Here is a 21,473-nt window from a genome sequence, read left to right as displayed (position 1 = left end):
GTTGTCTCTATTGTATAAGTTGGAGATAAAGATGAAAAAGCAAATAAAACTTTTTACGAAATAATAACTGTGAAGATACAGACTTTACACGTGGGATTATTTGATAACTGCTGTATAAGGGATATCATGTTTTCAATGATATATGATGATTTTTCCATGAGATGGTAGTTAAGTGTAGAAGACATCAATAAAAATTATCACTTAGAAAGACAAATAAAACCAGGCGTTAATATATACTTTAATAGTGACATTGAAAGACTTATAAGATAAAATTACAATTAATTCTATCTTCATTTGATATTATGCAGCTTAATGTTCTGTTCATTAAAAAGCCATTTGCACTGAGGGGAGTGTACAACGCCTGCATAAATATTACTGTTTTACCACTTTATATATGATGTATTATATAATTATTCTTTTAGGATTATAGTGGTTTCCCCCATTTGGATGGTAGCGGTATCTGCTGACTGGAGTTAAACTCCGCTCAATGGCAGTAAATGCTGACGTTTGAACAGTCGTGGCATTTGTTAACCCATTAATAGCTTCTAACAGACGAGCCGATGAAGACTACATTTCCAGTTAACCTACGAAATTCTGTCCGTAATAGGTTAACTTCTGAATTCTGCTGTACAACAGGATCAACAGTCTGCACATCAGACACTTGTGCCTCTGGGAACGAAGAAGATGTAGTTAAATCAATATGATTGTTATTTTGATCACTGTTGTTGTCATTATTCGTAACTATGTCATCTGGGCATTCAACTCATCTCCAATAGATTGAGATGATACCGAGACAGGAGACTTCCAGTTTCAACATTCTAAATTGTCCTCTATATCAGAATAAAATTGATCCAGAGGGGGAACTGGCATAGAAGACTATAGGTGTTTCCTTATTTAAAATACACGATGCAATAGGACTTTCAATTACAAACTTGGTGACAGTCGCTAACTCCCTAGATGAATCGACAGGCGGACAATAAGGTGAAGCTGTCTGTGCCACAGAATAATTAGAGCAAGTTGGCATACTAAGGCAAGGCATATTTGATTGTAACAGTCTACTTTAACTGTCTATGGATGCTGCTGAAGAAATAATTGTGGATGTCTCCAACGGAGCTAAAGGTTTTGGAGCTATCGGAATAGGAATAGCTGTATAGATAGGTATGGTTGGCTTTATAGGCTTAGGGAACGACTTTATACGGATGCCTGACCTAAAAGCCCAATGCTTTTGTGATTCTGAGTGTGACTGCTTCACAATATCACGTCCATCTTCAAATAAGTACGGTATTGACGCCTTCTTCAAGTATTTTCTTTCATTATAAATTTGTCCATTTTTTTTGTAGGGTTTTGATCTCCCTAATATGCTTCCCATACCCACGGGTATGGCTATTAAGGTGATACTATATAATACATGTAGTGTAACTATGTTAACAATAATTTGTGCAAATAAAATGCATGCATATATATACATGATGTATTTATTCATAGTATTCAGCAGCATTTTACACCTCTGCTGAAATGTAGTTTTCTTTGACTATTTTGTACATATCTCTATATCATAACATGTTATATATGTCTTGATTTTTTATTTTTTTTATTGTCACATTTAAATATAAATTAAATTCTTAAATTTTGTCATTTAAGAAATTTTTTCATGTTTAAGCTTGAATCGGAGCGTTTTTAATGACTAAAGCAGTTAAAATCTTTCACATAATTTAATCGAATCAATTGAAATTGACACTTAAGGAGGCTAGAGGCTATAAACACTTTATATAAGAAATTCCTGATAACTTGATGTTTGTTCCTTTAAGTAAGTAGATCAAAATAATGAAATAAAATTAGGGGGTCACCGTCCATTTAAGAGCTCCATAGGTCACCGAAAAAAGAAGGTGATTTTGCTATTTTACAAAGGAATAATAGGGGAAAATTGTGTGTTGACATACTTAGATTTTAATAACAGATTCAATTTATATAAGATGTCGTTTAAATTTGTTTTCCAACAAGCACAAGTACAGTTTTACATGTTAAGGTAAAAAAAAATATAGGTCACCGTTGGTTTTAGAAAAATATTTCACATTCTTTATCCAATTTTTCATTTTTGGCGGGAAAAGACAAAGAGGGAAAATATCATCTGCATTACCTTCTTGGAAAATTAAAGAGAATTAAATTACAGATTTCCATGAAAATAACTATTCAAACAGAATTGCAAGTGAAGTTCATAAAAAAAGAAACAAATTGGGGTGGTTCACATTTTAGGAGCAATAAATCACTAAAAGTATGATACCATGGCAACCGTTTTTTTTTTTTTTTTTTTTATATATATATAATTTTTTTCGTCCGTTTTCAGCCCGAAGTATATGCACTTAAATAATTATGATTTATCAAGGTATAAGATCCTGTAGTGAAATGCAGGTCAACATTGGATTTAATGTCATACAATCAAATCATTAGGTCAAAGGTCATAACATTCATATTTTAATTGTCAACCTAGGATTGTAGGGAACATTTTAGATAATTTTGGAAACAGAATACCAAACGCTTAGAGTGAAAACTGATTAACATTTTTCATTTAATTCCCTTTTATATCTTGCTAAATGGTATAGGTTTTGCTCATTTTTGAAGGCAGTACCAATAGCTGTAAACCTCTTTGTGGTTTGGTCTCTGGTTTCAGTGGTCTGATTGGCAATCATATCATTTTTCATTGGCAAAAATACTGCATCTCCTTATTATATATAGAGAATAATACATGGCAAAATCCGTATCATATGTCGTATCATCCCGAGACATCAATATCAGCCCAAGGGATGATATTGGTCGAGGGTGATACGGCATGTGATACGGATTTTGCCATGTATTATACACTTTATCATATATTTCAACAGAAGAGTATTATATTATATGAACAGTTTTCTGATCCATAGCACTGGGTTACCTTCAGTTCTACTTTTGTCTTGTTTCAAAGGCCTTAAAGGAACTGCTCAATTACTTATCCGAAGCACCTGGGTTACCTTACAATTTGCGTGCTGTTGTTTTAAAAATATTTTGTTTATTATTGTATTAATTTGTGTGTTTTGTATTTTTCATAGTAGCATTTAGTGTGCCAAAAAATATGAAAACTTGACGTTCGTGACGTCACATACAATATGAAAACTTGACGTTCGTGAAGTCACATACCAAACAATGACGTCATTCAAAATATTTACCTATTTTGAGGAAAATTTTTCTTAAGCAAAAAAAAAAACAAAACTGACTTTATGTAAAAAAAAAATAAAAAAGTAGGGGTGTGATAAAGGGTATGCGATAAAGGGTGTGCATCAAAGTTGCGCGATATGGATTAAACAGCAGGCTATTAATCACATATGCAAAACTACTGTATTTACTACTAAACATATGATAAATATGTATATCTTATTGTATCAATAAGGATTTCCCATGCTTTTAACCAATGAGAAAATAGAAAATATGTAGACATATAATAACTAAATTTATTGTGTCAAAAATGATTGTTTTCAGACAGGTACACAGACATCTCCCTACCATTATGTGACCACAATTATTCCTGGTCATATAAATACAATCAGCAATATAAATGTTGAAACGCATGTTTCGATTTGCAGCAGTCATTAAATTAACAAAATTATTTTATTCATGTACCCCTATATTCTTTCATTGTGCACTAGTGCTTTTTAACCTGTTCTGAAATCCCTAATTCTCCATTTTTTTTTTAATTCACTCATCATCCCTTATAACAAATGTAATAAACAAACAACAATTGTAACAGTTTATTTCTTTAACTCCATTTTCAGACACAAGCTCAAATAATTTATATAAAGTTAAATATTGAGTATATATAATTGTATCCTAGACTGGGTAACTTTGGAGACTTCTGGAAAATTGTAGAAAAAGGTTATATGAAACTTTTCCATAATCATTTCTTTGATTGATTCCTAAATAAAATATGGAAATATAACAGATATTTGAAAAATTTGTGAAATTTCTTTGACTGTTGAAATCTATGTTTTATTGACAAAATTGGTATCTACTCAGAACTGATACTCTACAATATATCAAAACTGAAACTAATATATCAAAATTGATACTCTTCAAAACTGATACACTACAATATATCAAAACTGAAACTCTACAATATATCAAAACTGAAACTGATTGTGACATTTGACAACTAGAAAAACTGTAAGCCATGCCTAATAATCGATACAAACATGGTCCAAAGTTTTAATATCAATATGTATCCCTGGCAAACTCAAAAGACAATAACATTAAGATGTAAAATATAAAGCACACCAGGGCATTTCCATTTTGTTAAGCGTTAAATTTTTTAAAATACAATGTAGGTTTAGATATTGGAAATACACATCTGGAACTAAATGAAAGAGGACCATAGATACCAAAATGTACTATATATACTACCCACTTTTGTAGCTGAGGGTTTCAAAGCAAATAAAGGGTTTGTGCGGAAAGTGTATCATAGAATATTTCTATATACATGTATAAAGACATGTGAAAGAATTGAACTCCTCTATATTCAAATCTGAATTTGCCACACAAAAAAAGAAGATACAGTTCATTTTAAAGGCATATAGTATATTTAATTGAAACATCTTACATTGTCTTACTGCTCATAGAAATTGTTTATTTATCATAAAACCTATACTAGATACTTTTAGTTCATACCTAAAAACTTTCAAACTACACAATAGTTTATAAAAAGTTTTAACTGACCTTAATGAAGTATACAATGTTAAAAAATTAGAAACATTCCTTATAATTCATTTTCTAACTATTCCACTCAATCAACATAATGAAGTCACAGTTCCATACTAAGTTATGCAAAATAACCTGGTTTACTCAAATGCAAACAATTAAAAGTCTTGTTACAAATCAAATTAAACTATTCATTTATAGATCTGATTTTTCGCATAAATTTCAACAACATTTCTGCATTAGTCCGCCAAAAATATTAAAACATGTTTAAAATAATGTATGTATATGTCTACATCAGTTATCCTGAAGAGTCCCAATGGAAGGATGAAATCGATAGAATGGAACTGTTAACTTTTTACTTATTTTATTATTTTATTTAATGATTATATATATCTGCACATGTGAAACTTATTTTTTACACCTATATATAAAATATATATATGTTATATATATATATATATTAACACACTATCAGATAATCAGAACACTCTCATTTATCAAAGGACATAATTTAAACTAGAGGCTCTCAAGAGCCTGTATCACTCATCTTACTCTACTTGGGTTTTTGAAATCATATAAACAAAGATAAAATTTGGCTACAAAGTAACAACACTTGGCCAGCACCTCCTAATGAAAGGAACATGCATGCTATGTTTGGTTTCATTCAATTTAATGGTTCTCTAGAAGAAGATTTTGGTATGCATTTCCCGTAGGGTTCTATGTTAAACCAAGTCCCCCCGCTGGCGGCCATCTTAGATGATGGATCAGCTACAAAGTAACAACACTTGTTCTGCACCTCATAAGGAGCATTCATGCTATGTTTGGTTCATTCCATTCATTGTTTCCCTTATAAAAAACATTTCTATGCATTTCCCATAGGGTCTTCTGTTAAACTAAGTCCCCAATCTGGCAGCCATCTTGGATGTTTGATCGGTTCATAAGGAACATTCATGCTGTTTGATTTCATTCTATTCAATGATTCTCTAAAAGAAGTCATTTGTATGTATTTCCCTTAAGGTCCTATGTTAAACTAAGTCCCCCACAGGCGGGCATCTTGGATGATGGATTGGCTATAAAGTAACAACACTTTGTCAGCACCTCATAAGGAACATTCATGCTATGTTTGGTTTCATTCCATTCTGTGGTTCTCTAAAAGAAGTCATTTGTATGCATTTCTCATAGCGTCCTATGTTAAACTAAGTCCCCTGCTGGCGGCCGTCTTGAATGATGGACCAGGTAAGCCAAAAATTATCTGTAATTAATAACCATTTTCAAACTTTATTACTTTTTGATTTAATATATATGAAAATGAAGTAAAAGTTAAAAAAAATATCAAGTTTCAGCTTTATTGGCTTATATAACTTATATATTAAAAAAAATGGATTAGATGGACTGAAGTCACGTTTTGTCACCGATAGTATCCCCTGCCCAGTAGTCTGCACTTTGATGTTAACATGAATATCAATTGTATGGTCATTCTGTAGTTTTGATGGTACGGGTTGTAGGTTATAGTACATTTGACTTCCAATAACTGATATGTTCGTTACCGCTGATGCCCCATTTGACATCACTCTATTTGGCATTATATAACTGGAGAATTTGTTATTTTGGGAATAAGCTGCTATCTGTATAATATCAGAGGTTCTTTCTGAAAAAATAAATAAAATTAATGATATTACTGCATTAAAATTTGTGATAAAAGAAGCCAATTAGATCTTTGCTAGAAAAAGGTACATCTTTAAAACTTAATGCTGAAATTCTTATTTATACAAAACTTTCACAGGTTAGAGGGATGGTTGGGATCCTGCTTACATGTTCAACCCTGCAACATCTGTATGTACGTGCCTGTCCCAAGTCTGGAGCCTGTAATTCAGAAGTCGTCATATGTTGCTGTGTTACATATTTGCATTTCAATCATTTTTGTTGTGGTACATAAATTATGCCGTTGTTTTTTTTTTTTATTTTAATTGTTCTACATCTATCATTTCTGGGCCTTTTATATAGCTGCATGACTATGCGATACTGGCATTGCTCATTGGTGAAGGCAGTACGGTGACCTATAGGTTTGAATTTCTGTGTCATTTGGTCTCTGGTGAAAAGATGTCTCATTACCAATCTTCGTTTTTATATGTGATTAGTTTTTTTATTCATTTTTAACCCAAAGCTTCAATTTGATTATATCACTATCTGCATCATATGATAAGCAAATATATTGCCAACATATATATATATATAGAAAATTTAATATACTTTAAACTTTAACCAAATTGACATCTAAAAGCAGCATTATTTGATGCTTTGGAGCTACAAAATACTTCTTCACTTTGTTTAAAAAAAAAAACACTCACGAAGGCCAGTAGTTTCTAAATCATATATCAAAATGGGTGCTGTAAGAATGTTGTCAGTGAATTCTCTAATCTCAGGTGGATCAGGTATTTCGATCTCATCAACATTTTGTTCAGTCATTCCTGTCAAAATAAAAAAAGGTTCCACATTATATTCATGTTTATAACGTGTGAATTTGATATGACTCTTGGCAGTCTTCAGAGGTCATCTCCATGATTAATTACATGACATCTGGTAAAAAAATACACACAAAATGTTGATACATATTATTGAGACCATAAATTGATAGTTGGTTTTATCCTGCAATTGGGTGTTCTACTATACAGATATCACTATGCTGTATCCAATGACGTATTAATTGCAAATTACGATTTCTTTTATACGTTCTGTTTGTTTTCAAAATTTCTTTAGAGCAATAAGAATCACACCAATTTTCTGATAACATACAGACATGAATAGCAGTCTTTTCTACAATGACAACTATCGATTTTAAAGTTTGAATGTGTATGATTGTGTAACAAAAACAACCTTGTCAATTTCAGCATGCATGTTTCGTGAATGTTGAGTCTGAAGCATAGGACAACTCATACACTCCTGTTTCAAATTGGACAATGTTTTGTTATTTGTTTTTACTGTTGAAGTTAGTAATGTTTAAACAGATAATTATTCACCTAGAGCATAATATTATTTTTGACCATTTGAGAATCTTTTTTTGCGAAGCTGTTTTCACTGAATGTGTGATTACTGTTTCGTATTACTACACGGGCCTCAAGGGGTTTCAAATCGAAAATAAATACAAAACATGTGTTTTTGTGAGTTTCAAAAGAGAAATAATATATAGAATTGTTTAGTGTCTTTAAATATCAGCTGTATTTGTACTCCTCTCGTCAAACAGGTGTAGTAGCTCGCATACATCTTGTTTCATAGCATCGTACAAATACAGCTAATATTTAAAGACACTAAACAGTTATTAGATATAGGAAGTTGTGCTGTGAGTGCCAATAAGACAACTCTCCATCCAAATAACAATTTTAAAAAAGTAAACCATTATAGGTCAATGTACGGCCTTCAACACAGAGCCTTGGTTCACACCGAACAACAAGCTATAAAGGGCCCCAAAATTACTGGTGTAAAACCATTTAAACGGAAAAGCCAATGGTCAAATCTATATAAAATTAAAAAATTGTCTATATAATAGATTTTTTTGTAATTTGGATATATATACATTTCAGTATTTAATAAATCTTATATAAAACATGAGTCAAGTTGGCGAAGATGAATTTGACAGTTAATGCCCCTTCAAAAAGATAATTTATCTATAAGCGTATGAATTTATATTTTTATTAACCACATAATTACCTATTTCACTCTCATACGTTTTTCCCTCTCTTATTTCCAATCCACTGTTTTTGGCAAGTTTCATCTCTTTCAATCGTTTTCTTTCAGTTTTACACTTTCTAGTTCTAGATTTCTGTAGTTTAGTAGCTCCCCTCTTATCTAATAAAGTTGCCCTTTTAATAGACATGTTTCCTGGGGACAGTCCAGCAGATTCATTAACCTATAAAAAAGAAATTTAACAATAAAAATATGATTATAACAATGCTTTATTAAACAAAATAAATGGATAATGAGACCATGGGACACAGATGATACAGGTATGCTTGTATATAAAGTTATAAAGGAACATAACTCCATGCTGATAAAAGTGTCGCTCACTGGTTGTTAAATTAGTGTCATAATCATCTGACATAAGTTGATCAAAGTAATGAAGTACTGAACATTGGATGACAGGGAATTCAACCTCTTTGTAATAACTATCATAATTAATTGTAGTGATACAAATCAATATAATCTGGTTTGTTGTTACATTTAAATATACATATTTGTTTATAACCGTTTCTGGTACATGTATATATAGTTTTTATCCATTTGTCTATCGTTCTATTCTAATAATAGTGCTGTACATGCATAATGGACAATAATAAATCATAATTTTTTTTAGAAGATTGGATTTGAGAAGGCATTCATATTTTCACGCAATTATTCAAGAGATATTCTTCCTAATGTGTTAACACAATTTTTCTGTATTTGTGCATAGATTTTAATGATTTATATTCACATATTTATAGATTGGTTACCAGTCAAAAAGGAAAGTTACATACAAAAAAATGTAATAAGAATGTCTTTGTCAGCAATACATCCTCACGATCTTTGTGTGTAAAAATTCAGGTCTATTTAAGTTTATACTTATGCACTCAACAATTTTAGACTTTTAAGTATCTGTTAGTTTTTTTAAATAAAAAGATACCTCTGAAATATAGCTGTATCCTTCATTCTTCTGTAATACAGATGCACTGACCCTGTAGCCTAAACTTGATGATCCAGAGTAGTGTTTATATTTTGGAGCTTTAGTTGATAGGGTGAAGTTGAAACTTTCATTAGATTGTGAACTTGCCAAATTGGATAATTTTTTTGATTTCTGTTCTATATCTTTCAGAAATAATCTTTCTAAGTCATTCTTAAGAGCTAGAGAAGACAGAAAAAAATAATAGCCTTTCAAGATGTCAAGATTATTTGGACTATAAAGTTCCATGAAGTCACAAATACATGTAACTTCAGCCACATCATACACATGAAGCTCTTCATCCTTTGTACAGATTCAATTCTTTTTATTAAATGGAAATTGTACATGTTGCTTGCTGGTATATATTTGTAAAGAATAAAAAGTAGTGAGAGGTAGAAAGTTTCATGTCTTTTTAAAGGGAGTCATAGTCCCATCAGAAATGGGATCTGTAATTTCGTTGATATATGGATATGAACAGTCGCCTGAAGAATTCTTAATTTCAGCGAAAAACCTGAGGAAATAAATGGATGGAAGACATTAGTATTTAGAGTACTTTTTTGTTAAAACTAGAGAAAGAGAGGACAGTTGACACATGTAAATAAACACTGAAACTGAAAGGCGGAAGTTGAACAAAAATCATTAACTTACCAGTAATATTTGTAACGTACTTCTCGCTGAAGTACTTATAACCCTTTGATACTTCTTTAATTCCAAGGCTCTGGCTACTGCCTTTAATTATATATTCTACAAATCCAAATGTTATTGGTGGAACGATCGTTAAATCGTGTGTTCCACAACTGTCTTGTAAGCGATCTTGTTTATCGGCCATGTTGCTAGAATACGACCTTAACCTCGTTCTGATAATGATATGAATATTCATTACATCTCATTCAGAATGGAGTATATTACCCTAGTTTCAATCTTAATGAAAAGTAAACTTATTATTTACCCAATAAGTACTCTTTCAAGTATCTTGTATTCTTCTCTTTACTGTGTATCGAAGGTTGATTGATTGATTGTTGGTTGCTTAACGTCCAGTGGCAAATATTTCATGCATATTCAGGACGAAGGAATAAGTTTAATGTTTTGTAAGTAACAAGGACACCAGCAGAGAGACTTCCATTTTCCATGTATAAAAATGTACTAAAAGTCGATTTTCTTATTTAGATCAGGGGCCGTCCTGAACTTACTCTGATATATATATGTGAAACTATTCATAGTTGAAAACTGCATAATGACTTCCAAGATGATGAACAACAATAAAAGGTTGTTCCATTGTTTTTCTTACTTTGTGTCTTCAATAATTTGATATGATTTTTTAAAGGAATACTATAGTGAACATCAAAATAACAATATTTAATTGCTTTCACTCAATTTTATTTTAATTAAATAATCCATGGTGTCCGTTTTGTTCTGCTAAAACTCCTCTAAAAAATAAAAAAAAAATAAGAACATGATTATAAATTTTAGGAGAAGGAAAGAGGGGTAAAAGTAATATTTTCTCATGGTTTTAACATCATTGGTCTCCATCATCTACCTGCTCACCAATTTCCTCAGCATAATCATTTGGTCTTCGTCTTCTCGCCCTTTTCTCTAAAGTAGAGACTATCCATTTTCCTACTATCTTCTCGTTTTCACAAATTCCATCTAAAGTGATGCATGGCATGCAAAAGCATGACCGTTCTCTATGTGTTATCACCTTTTTTTTAATACAACTATAACTATGGTACATTCTAGTCTGTTTAACAGCCTTAAGGGATTACCTGTCTGCACGGTTTCGATTTCTTTCACCAAATGGTAAATAAATACAGGTCCTTTTGAAATGTACATGTTCCAATGGTTCTTTGGGTTTGTTCAGTTCTTTTCTACAATACTCATAAAAAGTCTTTGCGTCAGATACTTTTGCTCGTCTACTTTTAATGTCGAGGACAACACTTTTTTTAACAGTTCCGATTTCTCTGTCGCAATGCCCTTTGCCATGCCTACTGCCAAAATAATGTTTTTCAGACTGGAATCCAAAGTCCTCATAAGAGTATGACAAGTCAGCAAAATGTATCTTTCCCTTGTACTGGGTAGGGGCCCCACCAACTCATAAATATAAAACAAACTGACAACGCCATAACTAAAAATGAAGAAGACAAACAGAAAAACAATAGTACACATGACACAACATAGAAAACTAAAAAATAAACAACACGAACCGAACCCAAAAACTAGGGGTGATCTCAGGTGCTCCGGAAGGGTAAGCAGATCCTGCTCCATATGTGGCACCCGTCGTGTTGCTTATGTGATTACAAATCCGGTAAATAGTCTTATTCGGTAGGTCAGATTCATGAAAGGGAAGGTGATTGTAGTTACGACGTAAGGAACATATCCGATATCATTTATGAAACGGTTATTCCATAACGGTCAACCAACTCGTGATGGTGTCCGTAAAATTTACGAAGGGAAGATTTCAACTTCACCATTTGGAACTCTTGATTAATAGCTTCCTTGTAAGCAGCAACCCTCTTTCAAGAAATTCATGATAGGAAATGAAAGAACGGGAATATCGTATCAATTGGGAGATATATACCCCGTATGCAGGTGCTGCTGGAATGTTGCTACTTAGAAATGGAAAGTTCACAATTGGAAGGCTGAAATCATCTCTTTTGTCGTAGTTTTGTTTTCAACCGACCCTCATTGTCAATTTCTAGATGTAAGTCAAGATATGAAGCCGACTTAACTGTATATGTAGTATCCTTTATCTCTATCGCGATGGGATAGATGCGTTCTACATAGTCACCAAATTTTGAATTGTTTAGTGAAAGAACATCATCTATATAGCGGAAAGTAGAGTTAAAGAATATTGCTAACTTCTTTTTTCTTCTTCCTGCATGAAGTCAGCCTCACAATAAAAAAAGAAACAAGTCAGCAAGTAGAATGGCACAGTTTGTTCTCATTGGAATACCGACAGTCTGTTGAAAAACACGTCCTCCGAACGTAACAAATATGTTGTCAATCAAGAAATCAAGCATCTTGTGATAATATGAGTTTCAGAGAATTTTTTGTTTGAATCAGAGTGATTCTTTACAAAGTAGGATTTATTCCTTCCTAAGACAAGATACTTGTATCTTTGTTGGCCATTCTTTTTTATGAAGCAAAGTAATACCATCTCTTTCAATTTGTCTTTAAGTTTTAGAATGTGGAATTCTTGTGTAAAGAGTAGAAAAGTCAAATGTTTTAATACTGTTACAAGATGAAAGAGAGTTAGATTGTATGTACTCTAAAAGATCTTTGGAATTTTTAAGTATCCACATCTGATTTACGCCACCTCTAGAATAGGCAGTTTCACAATAACTTTGAAGCCCCGTCTTTAATTGCTGATAGAATAGATGTTAATAATTTAAAAAGAGGTTTGTGGAGCACTTGGAAGACCCAGCAATATACCGTTGTTTGTAAGGACACTTATGTAGTTTAGGTATCCAATACAATGATTGAAGATCCAGTTCTTCATCTTTGGTTGAAATTCCATAGAACATAGAACCTTTGATTATCCAGGATTTCCGCTTTTGTAAGTGTTGTGAGGGTATATGTTGAGTTTCCAAGTGAATTGTCAATACCTAATTAGTTTATCAAGCAGTTAATGTAATGACTTGAACACATAAAACGATGTTATTTGGGGCTTTATCAGCGGGGACAACAACATATTTGTCATGGGGGTCGGATACGTCTTTTGCAACATTTGGGTCTTTAAAGATTGACGTAGCATGTAACTTTGCTAAATAAGTGAAACATTGAAATGAAATACATGTGGAAAAGATCGCGGTGTGTGCGTGCGTACCATGTTCAAAATATGCCTCGTCTATTTCCCAGGTGCACAGTTTGGCTGTACTGTCCATCATGTACCTAACATGACAATGATATTTTTACGTCTCGCTGGTAAAATAATAGATTTGTCGTTTAAAGGTCACAGACAAATATTTTATCAAAGGGTCTATCAGGCAGCCGAAAGAAACATCAATATTAATAACAACCTATTATGTGATGTGCTTCTTTCGCTCACAATAACAAAATTCAAAAGAAAACAATAACATTTGACGTCACAATTAAATTTCAACCAGTCATTTGCCGAGAACAGATTTTTCTCACCCAAAAACTAGTGAATGGATTATCGATGTGATGGTGTTGTATACTCAAGTAGAGAGATTTGAAATCTGAGAGCAAAATGTGAAATATCTGCAACTAAATTACTTTGTTACCCTTCAAAGCACCCTCCAATTATAATATCTGTTATTCCTAGGTGTTTCTAAACATAATCTCAACTCAATCAATTTAAGGGTTTGACATTGTAACACAGCGATTAAGTAAAATAACACCCTTGGGTGGAAGACAGACACCCACAAGTAACATTTTAATACAATGTCAACATTGTAAATTTGTTTTGTAGTGGTTTTTGATGGACGAGTGCAATTCACTTGACCATACAACCATTTTTCCATAAACCGACTTCGAGATTTCTTCAGCACGACCTTTCCCTTTGGCCTCCTTCGCTTGTCTTTTGTTTTTTAAACGACCAGTCCTTGCTAATTCGTCCAGGTAACTGGAATAACTATCAAAAGATAGGTTGTAATTAATAGTCATATAAATTATCACATAATGTGTGGAAGGTAAACTAAGTAAGTAAGTTAGCAAGTAAGAAAATTATTTGTTTAATAGTGATAAATTTAGTAATTAGAATACAAGAAATTTGGGTCAGTAAGTCACTTTTAACATTAATGTCTATAACAAACAAAATAAATAAATTTTCACGTACAAGTTTTCTCTTACTGAAAGTTTGTAGTTAAGGTATTCAATAGTTTTCTTGGATATATGTTTTCTTTTGATGGTAAAGTACATACATGTCTTTTTTAGCGAGATGTTAAAGATGTTAATTGTTGTTCAATTTTACTATCACAATTTTATTTAATTATAAGATCCGTCAATGTCTCTAGCTTAAAATGTATCTTCTTTAGTTTTTCAACCATTACTACTTTTAAGCTTTTAGCCAGAGTTTGTTTTGATAAACTAAAAAATATATGAATTTTGAATACGAGGGGATATTTATTGTGTTAAACTACGTGTACAATTTAATTTCCGGTAACCAGTTTGCTAATAAAAGATGCAATCTATAAAATGTAATGTTATTGTTTTTTCAGAGAAAGATTGATTGTTGGTTGCTTAACGTCCAGTGGCAAATATTTTATGCATATTCAGGACGAGAACAAGTTCACAATAAATACAATAGGTAGGTTGTACAATAGAGGCCATCTGGGATGATGGTCGGGGAAATTTGAACTGCCACCGGAAAAGGAGGGTATATTGGATAGGGACAGAAATTTTGCCTTGCTACAGGCCACCTACGGACCCCTCAAACAGTTGTTGCAAGGGTTCTTAACGTGCAATGAGCGTGGCACTCTCCTTACACGAGACATCGGATTTAACGTCCCCCTTCTGACCGGACGTGACTGCGAATTTGATACATCCCGCACAGCCAAACGGACGCCCCACTTCGGCAAGCGTTTTACTGCCGGTCAGGAGAAGACCAAGTGACCATATTTCTAATCACCCTTGGGGGTCTTCAGAGAAAGATACTACAGTACAAAAGGTGTTATGATTTGAAACAAGATTCTGACTTGGTCCTGAAATCTTGTTTCTCATTTGCATATAGAAAATTTGTAGATTTCATGACCAAGTCAAGATCAAGGTAAAATAATAAGGCACAATAATTTATAAGAATATTTGTTAGAAAATCTCATCAAGAAATGAAGCAAATTCTATGAAACTTACACACAAGACTTATTAATATGACGACAAAACTCGTAGTACAAATTTGAATAAGGTCACTTTTATGTTCTTCATTTATGTCACTTTATAACTTTATATGATATGCAAGCTGGGGCAATATCTATAGCTGTTTCCCACCGACACATTCGCCATTCTATTTAAATATTTTTTTTTTAAATTGCTCTTTGGAATCTTGTTATGGAGCATAATACAATTTATAACTATTATCAAGACACCTACTTGGGCATTTCAAGCCAAACCTGAGAAGAGATACAATTCTGCTTTAGCTCATCTAGTAAATAAATGTATATAATAAAAAAAGAGTAGCATAAATTAACTTAAAGTCATATGAAATTTCAAATTAAAAAAAATAAAATGTATTGTAAGGGTTCTGTGGAACCCAGAGACTCACCTACGTTTGCTGTAAATCAATAATAAGCAAAGTTCATACCGCATCGTCAGCTTTTAAGTTTAAAAAAGGCCCAGAAATGACAATGTAAAACAATTCAAACGAGAAAACTAACAGCCTTATCCTTAAAAAAATTCACAAAAATCAAACAGGTAACACATAATTAAACGACAACCACTGCGTTCTAGGCTACCGACAGGCTCATACTTACATAATGTGGCGGGATTAAACATGTTAACTTAACGAAATCCCCACCCTCGCCCTAAAATGGGACAGTGGTACAAATTATGTATAACAGTACAACATAAGAACGAACTATACAAATCCGTTGAAAATGGCTTAACTCAATCAAATGGACAAAAATACAATTGGACGTGACACTAGGAACTTACCAGGATTTTGCCGTGCACTTTTTTTCATTCCTCCAGAAAATGCCAAAATGAACTAAGTTGGGAAACAGGTTTGAGAACTGCCCCACAGGTAAAAATTAAAGTGAGCATTTTTAATTGACATGGACATTAGATGGACAATAGATGCCTGACAATAATTGTTTTTTTAAACTGTGTACCTGAGTGGACCATATCAAGGTAAACTCAATTGTTTGTTGATTTTTTTTATCATTCAAATTATAAGTATCGCCATGGCTTAAACCACAAAATTTGATGTTCATTTTCATTCAAAATTTAGCAGTTGTTCAATGTTAAGTTTTGGAATCTGCAATCTTATTAAAAAATTCTGTTTAAATTTAAATCATTTTAAGCAGTAATTATGGTAGTTATTGTATGTCAATCATGTATTGGTTTTGGCTTTATACATTGTTGCATGAAACAAAGAATACCATACACTTTTGTTAAATTAATATTAAAACATGTTTAGATTAATGTTTTTGTCATGATTTTATATCCTTTAGCTCTGGTAGTTCAGTAAATAAGTCACTTCCAAGGAAATCGTCAGGTCCATCTTCAGTTACTAATTCATCATCATCATCTCTATCATCTTGTTCGTTTTCAATGTCTTGCTCTTCATCATTCCTGTTTAGCATGTTGAGATCAGGTCCATCTTCGGTTACTATTTCATCATCATCATCATCATCTCTATCATCTGTTTTGTTTTCAATGTCTTGCTCTTCATCATTCCTGTTTAGCATGTTGAGATCAGGTCCATCTTCAGTTACCAATTCATCATCATCATCTCTATCATCTTGTTCGTTTTCAATGTCTTGCTCTTCATCATTCCTGTTTAGCATGTTGAGATCAGGTCCATCTTCGGTTACTATTTCATCATCATCATCATCTCTATCATCTTGTTCGTTTTCAATGTCTTGCTCTTCATCATTCCTGTTTAGCATGTTGAGATCAGGTCCATCTTCAGTTACTAATTCATCATCATCATCTCTATCATCTTGGTCGTTTTCAATGTCTTGCTCTTCATCATTCCTGTTTAGCATGTTGAGATCAGGTCCATCTTCGGTTACTATTTCATCATCATCATCATCATCATCATCATCTCTATCATCTGTTTTGTTTTCAATGTCTTGCTCTTCATCATTTCTGTTTAGCATGTTGAGATCAGGTCCATCTTCGGTTACTATTTCATCATCATCATCATCATCATCTCTATCATCTGTTTTGTTTTCAATGTCTTGCTCTTCGTCATTCCTGTTTAGCATGTTGAGATCAGGTCCATCTTCGGTTACTATTTCATCATCATCTCTATCATCTTGTTCGTTTTCAATGTCTTGCTCTTCATCATTCCTGTTTAGCATGTTGATATCAGGTCCATCTTCGGTTACTATTTCATCATCATCATCATCTCTATTATCTTGTTTGTTTTCAATGTCTTGCTCTTTATCATTCCTTTTTAGCATGTTGAGATCAGGTCCATCTTCGGTTACTATTTCATCATCATCACCATCATCATCTCTGTCATCTTGTTCGTTTTCAATGTCTTGCTCTTCATCATTCCTGTTTAGCATGTTGAGATCAGGTCCATCTTCGGTTACTATTTCATCATCATCATCTCTATCATCTGTTTTGTTTTCAATGTCTTGCTCTTCATCATTCCTGTTTAACATGTTGAGATCAGGTCCATCTTCGGTTACTATTTCATCATCATCATCATCATCTCTATCATCTGTTTTGTTTTCAATGTCTTGCTCTTCATCATTCCTGTTTAGCATGTTGATATCAGGTCCATCTTCGGTTACTATTTCATCATCATCATCATCTCTATTATCTTGTTTGTTTTCAATGTCTTGCTCTTCATCATTCCTTTTTAGCATGTTGAGATCAGGTCCATCTTCGGTTACTATTTCATCATCATCACCATCATCATCTCTGTCATCTTGTTCGTTTTCAATGTCTTGCTCTTCATCATTCCTGTTTAGCATGTTGAGATCAGGTCCATCTTCGGTTACTATTTCATCATCATCATCATCATCATCTCTATCATCTGTTTTGTTTTCAATGTCTTGCTCTTCATCATTCCTGTTTAACATGTTGAGATCAGGTCCATCTTCGGTTACTATTTCATCATCATCATCATCATCTTTATCATCTGTTTTGTTTTCAATGTCTTGCTCTTCATCATTCCTGTTTAGCATGTTGAGATCAGGTCCATCTTCGGTTACTATTTCATCATCATCATCATCTCTATTATCTTGTTTGTTTTCAATGTCTTGCTCTTCATCATTCCTTTTTAGCATGTTGAGATCAGGTCCATCTTCGGTTACTATTTCATCATCATCACCATCATCATCTCTGTCATCTTGTTCGTTTTCAATGTCTTGCTCTTCATCATTCCTGTTTAGCATGTTGAGATCAGGTCCATCTTCGGTTACTATTTCATCATCATCATCATCATCTGTATCATCTGTTTTGTTTTCAATGTCTTGCTCTTCATCATTCCTGTTTAACATGTTGAGATCAGGTCCATCTTCGGTTACTATTTCATCATCATCATCATCATCTCTATCATCTGTTTTGTTTTCAATGTCTTGCTCTTCATCATTCCTGTTTAGCATGTTGAGATCAGGTCCATCTTCGGTTACTATTTCATCATCATCATCATCATCATCATCTCTATTATCTTGTTTGTTTTCAATGTCTTGCTCTTCATCATTCCTTTTGAGCATGTTGAGATCAGGTCCATCATCGGTTACTATTTCATCATCATCATCATCTCTTTTATCATTCAGTGAAAAAGGGAAGCCCTGTTCACTGTCCAGCTCTGATATACTCTCTAAAATTTATAACCCGTACAGCCTAGTTATAAACTTAATATATATGTCGATAATACACATAAAAAAACAAGACTGGTAGCAGAAGAATCTGGCACGGGAAAATTTGGACTGCCACCGGAAAATGAGGGTTTATTGAATAGGGACAGAAATTTAAAAAAAAGTTCAACAGTTTGCACACAGAAACAATGACTCAAATGTTGATGCCAACAAACATAGAAATGGAATTTCACATAATTTTCTTCTCTTTCTTTTCGTATTTCTTTCGAAATGGATAGTTGCATGGCTTGGGCATATTTTTAAATTACATGAAATTGATGGGAGAAGACCACTTTCTGTACACACTGCCACTAGTTCATCATAGTTACGTTCACTCAAGCACATATTTTTCCATAAACAAATCTCACTTTTCTCCTTAATTGGTTTCTATAATCTGTAAATTTGGCTGCAGACCACTGCACCACCATCTTAAAGGCATGACCTTGGCCTTTAAAACCTTCTTTATCAAGGTGTGAGTTTACTTCACTCTAAAATAGATTGACAAGATAATATATTATATGAATGACTTTTAAATGTAAAAAAAAAAATACAGATAATCCGAAACTCAAACCACAACTGTAAAGCATTGAAACTTAGTAAAATTACAAGCAGTGACAATTATGAGTCAACAATGGTCAAGTTTGACATTTAGACCAGTCAAACTACGATTTGACCTCAAACTAATTGCAACAGAAAATGTTTTAGTTTTAATCTATAGAATAATGCCCTTAATTTATAAACACAGAAAAAAGTCCCATAAAATTTAACTTGAGGAAAACTCAAAATCAGCATTTTAATTTTCCTGGGGGAAATTAAACACTGAAAGGGGAGATAACTCTGCAAAAATTAGTCTTTCTTTTTTGGTCAGTTTTTGGTTGATGTTCTTGAAATTTGTGTAAAGAATGATACTGTGATAGGGTAATAAGTTAAATATATAATTTTCTTATGAAATGTACCAAACCAAAGTATTATTGGTAGGGTTTTTTTGTGCAATTTACATTTAAGAAATTGCAAATTTGAAGCTTAGTGACCATTTAAAAAAAGTATAAAAATGTGAAAATTTTGTATTGTTTATAATCCTGGTACCTTTGATAACTAATTATATCTGTATATTATATTTTTCAGTATCTTACTTATCTATATGATCTATTTGATCTACAATTGTGTTTAACACACAAATCAATTCTCGTGAAAACAGGCCGATTGTTAGCAGCAACGATCTACATTAACACAGGTTTGATTTCTGATACGAGTGTTCACTTCTTTTTGTTCTGTTTTGACATTCTTGACATTTGTTAATGTATGATGCTTCTTTCTTATATATACCAAGGAAAAATACTTTGATGCGACCATAATACAAAACTTGTTTATCCCCAAATGTCATCTACTTTCTTTATAACAAAGATACAATATTCTTTTTCAATTGTATCTTCATTCATTCGAGGTTTTGTGGGAAATCATGTGTTTCTTTTAAAAGCGTTTGAAATATTTATAATCCTGGTACCTTTGATAACTATAATTAAAACGCTTCCGCATTGTTGAAGACTTGAATGTGACCTCTGGATGATAGTTTGGAGGACAGAGTTTGTTTTTCTTCATTAATTATCATTTTTATTTTAATAGACCTTCCAATAAATAAAAGGTTTATCGTTTGAATTGTTAAACATTTGTCTTTTATAGCTCACAAGGCGGTATGACTAAGCTCATTATTAAAGACCGTACCGTGACCTGTACAAGTTCTGTGTCGCTCGTGTGGATAGTTTTTTTATTGGCATTCATGTCACTATTTTTTTCAAAGTAATACCAAGATAAACAACTGAACAACATAATAGTATCAAATAATAATTTAGTTTCAGAACAATCACATGGAAAAATTGTCCATCTTCTTTTCTAATTGTTTTCCTCGGTCTACGCTTTCCTAAACCGTGTTGTATGCCTCTCTTGCCAATTCAGATGTTGATTTCCTTGTCGCTAGTGGTGGGCATTGCAATAAAGGAGGTTCATCGTCATCCGAATGACAATTGATAACAGTACAGATCATTTGAACAGTTAATAAAGCAGTTATGGTGTAAACCCAACAAACTATCCAATATCAATAATGTGGTCATTTTTATAAATTTCCTGTTAACACAAAAACTTCGATTTTCTTATAATCTATATAGTTTAGAAATTTTAAATATCTGACAACTCCAATTACAGAATTTATGATTTTTCAATGTCCATTTATCAATGAGTTTAAAACACCTTTTTAAATTAAAAACATGCATAATAAACTGTATGTATTCATATAAATTAAACGCACCATGAAACAGTTTGACTCTCCATTTTGTGTTGTTTTTGGTTGATTTAGATGGATAATTGTCCTTGAGGGACTGAAGTTCATTCTCTTCCATTGTCTTGAATCTTTAAGTGCAGGATGGCAAAACAGATTCCAGGGTCAGTTGATGGACCTGGTGGGACTGTTTCTTCTGCAAGTTCTGGATCAGATGGTGGGATGATCTGCTCAGGAAATAGCTCAATTGTTGTGTCTATTATTTCCACAGTTTGCAGCTCAAAAATGCCAATGTTTG

The 21,473-nt window shown here is 32.7% G+C and overlaps 2 protein-coding genes across 2 annotated transcripts; both read right to left on the bottom strand.

The window, feature by feature from the left end:
* Positions 1-535: 535 nt before the first annotated feature.
* On the bottom strand, positions 536-10,241 carry LOC139495425 (uncharacterized). Its single transcript, XM_071283717.1, has 6 exons — positions 10,061-10,241; positions 9,377-9,594; positions 8,428-8,626; positions 7,071-7,190; positions 6,125-6,370; positions 536-669 (listed from the first exon to the last, which is right to left on the bottom strand). Exons 1-6 carry the CDS (start codon positions 10,239-10,241, stop codon positions 536-538), a joined length of 1,098 nt encoding a protein of 365 aa, XP_071139818.1.
* Positions 10,242-16,515: 6,274 nt separating this feature from the next.
* Positions 16,516-21,296, bottom strand: LOC139495424 (protein starmaker-like). Its single transcript, XM_071283716.1, has 2 exons — positions 21,206-21,296; positions 16,516-18,866 (listed from the first exon to the last, which is right to left on the bottom strand). The coding sequence occupies exons 1-2, from the start codon at positions 21,294-21,296 to the stop codon at positions 16,516-16,518; spliced, it is 2,442 nt and encodes an 813-aa protein (XP_071139817.1).
* Between the last annotated feature and the right edge of the window lie 177 nt (positions 21,297-21,473).

The sequence above is a fragment of the Mytilus edulis genome, chromosome 11 (genome assembly GCF_963676685.1).
Source record: "Mytilus edulis chromosome 11, xbMytEdul2.2, whole genome shotgun sequence".
NCBI classification, from domain to species: domain Eukaryota; kingdom Metazoa; phylum Mollusca; class Bivalvia; order Mytilida; family Mytilidae; genus Mytilus; species Mytilus edulis.
The sequence above is the reverse complement of the archived record's forward strand: the minus strand, read 5'-3'. Positions and strand labels throughout refer to the sequence as shown.

What these genes read in the sequence shown, in the direction of transcription:
- LOC139495425 (XM_071283717.1), bottom strand. Translation starts at nt 10,241, where the DNA reads ATGGCCGATAAACAAGATCGCTTACAAGACAGTTGTGGAACACACGAT. An exon ending in GTACGTTACAAATATTACTG is followed by an intron (nt 9,595 to 10,060) that starts GTAAGTTAATGA and finishes TGTCTTCTCTAG; the next exon opens with CTCTTAAGAATGACTTAGAA. An exon ending in TTTAGAAACTACTGGCCTTC is followed by an intron (nt 6,371 to 7,070) that starts GTGAGTGTTTTT and finishes TTATTTTTTCAG; the next exon opens with AAAGAACCTCTGATATTATA.
- LOC139495424 (XM_071283716.1), bottom strand. Translation starts at nt 21,296, where the DNA reads ATGGAAGAGAATGAACTTCAGTCCCTCAAGGACAATTATCCATCTAAA. An exon ending in GAGAGTCAAACTGTTTCATG is followed by an intron (nt 18,867 to 21,205) that starts GTGCGTTTAATT and finishes TATAAATTTTAG; the next exon opens with AGAGTATATCAGAGCTGGAC.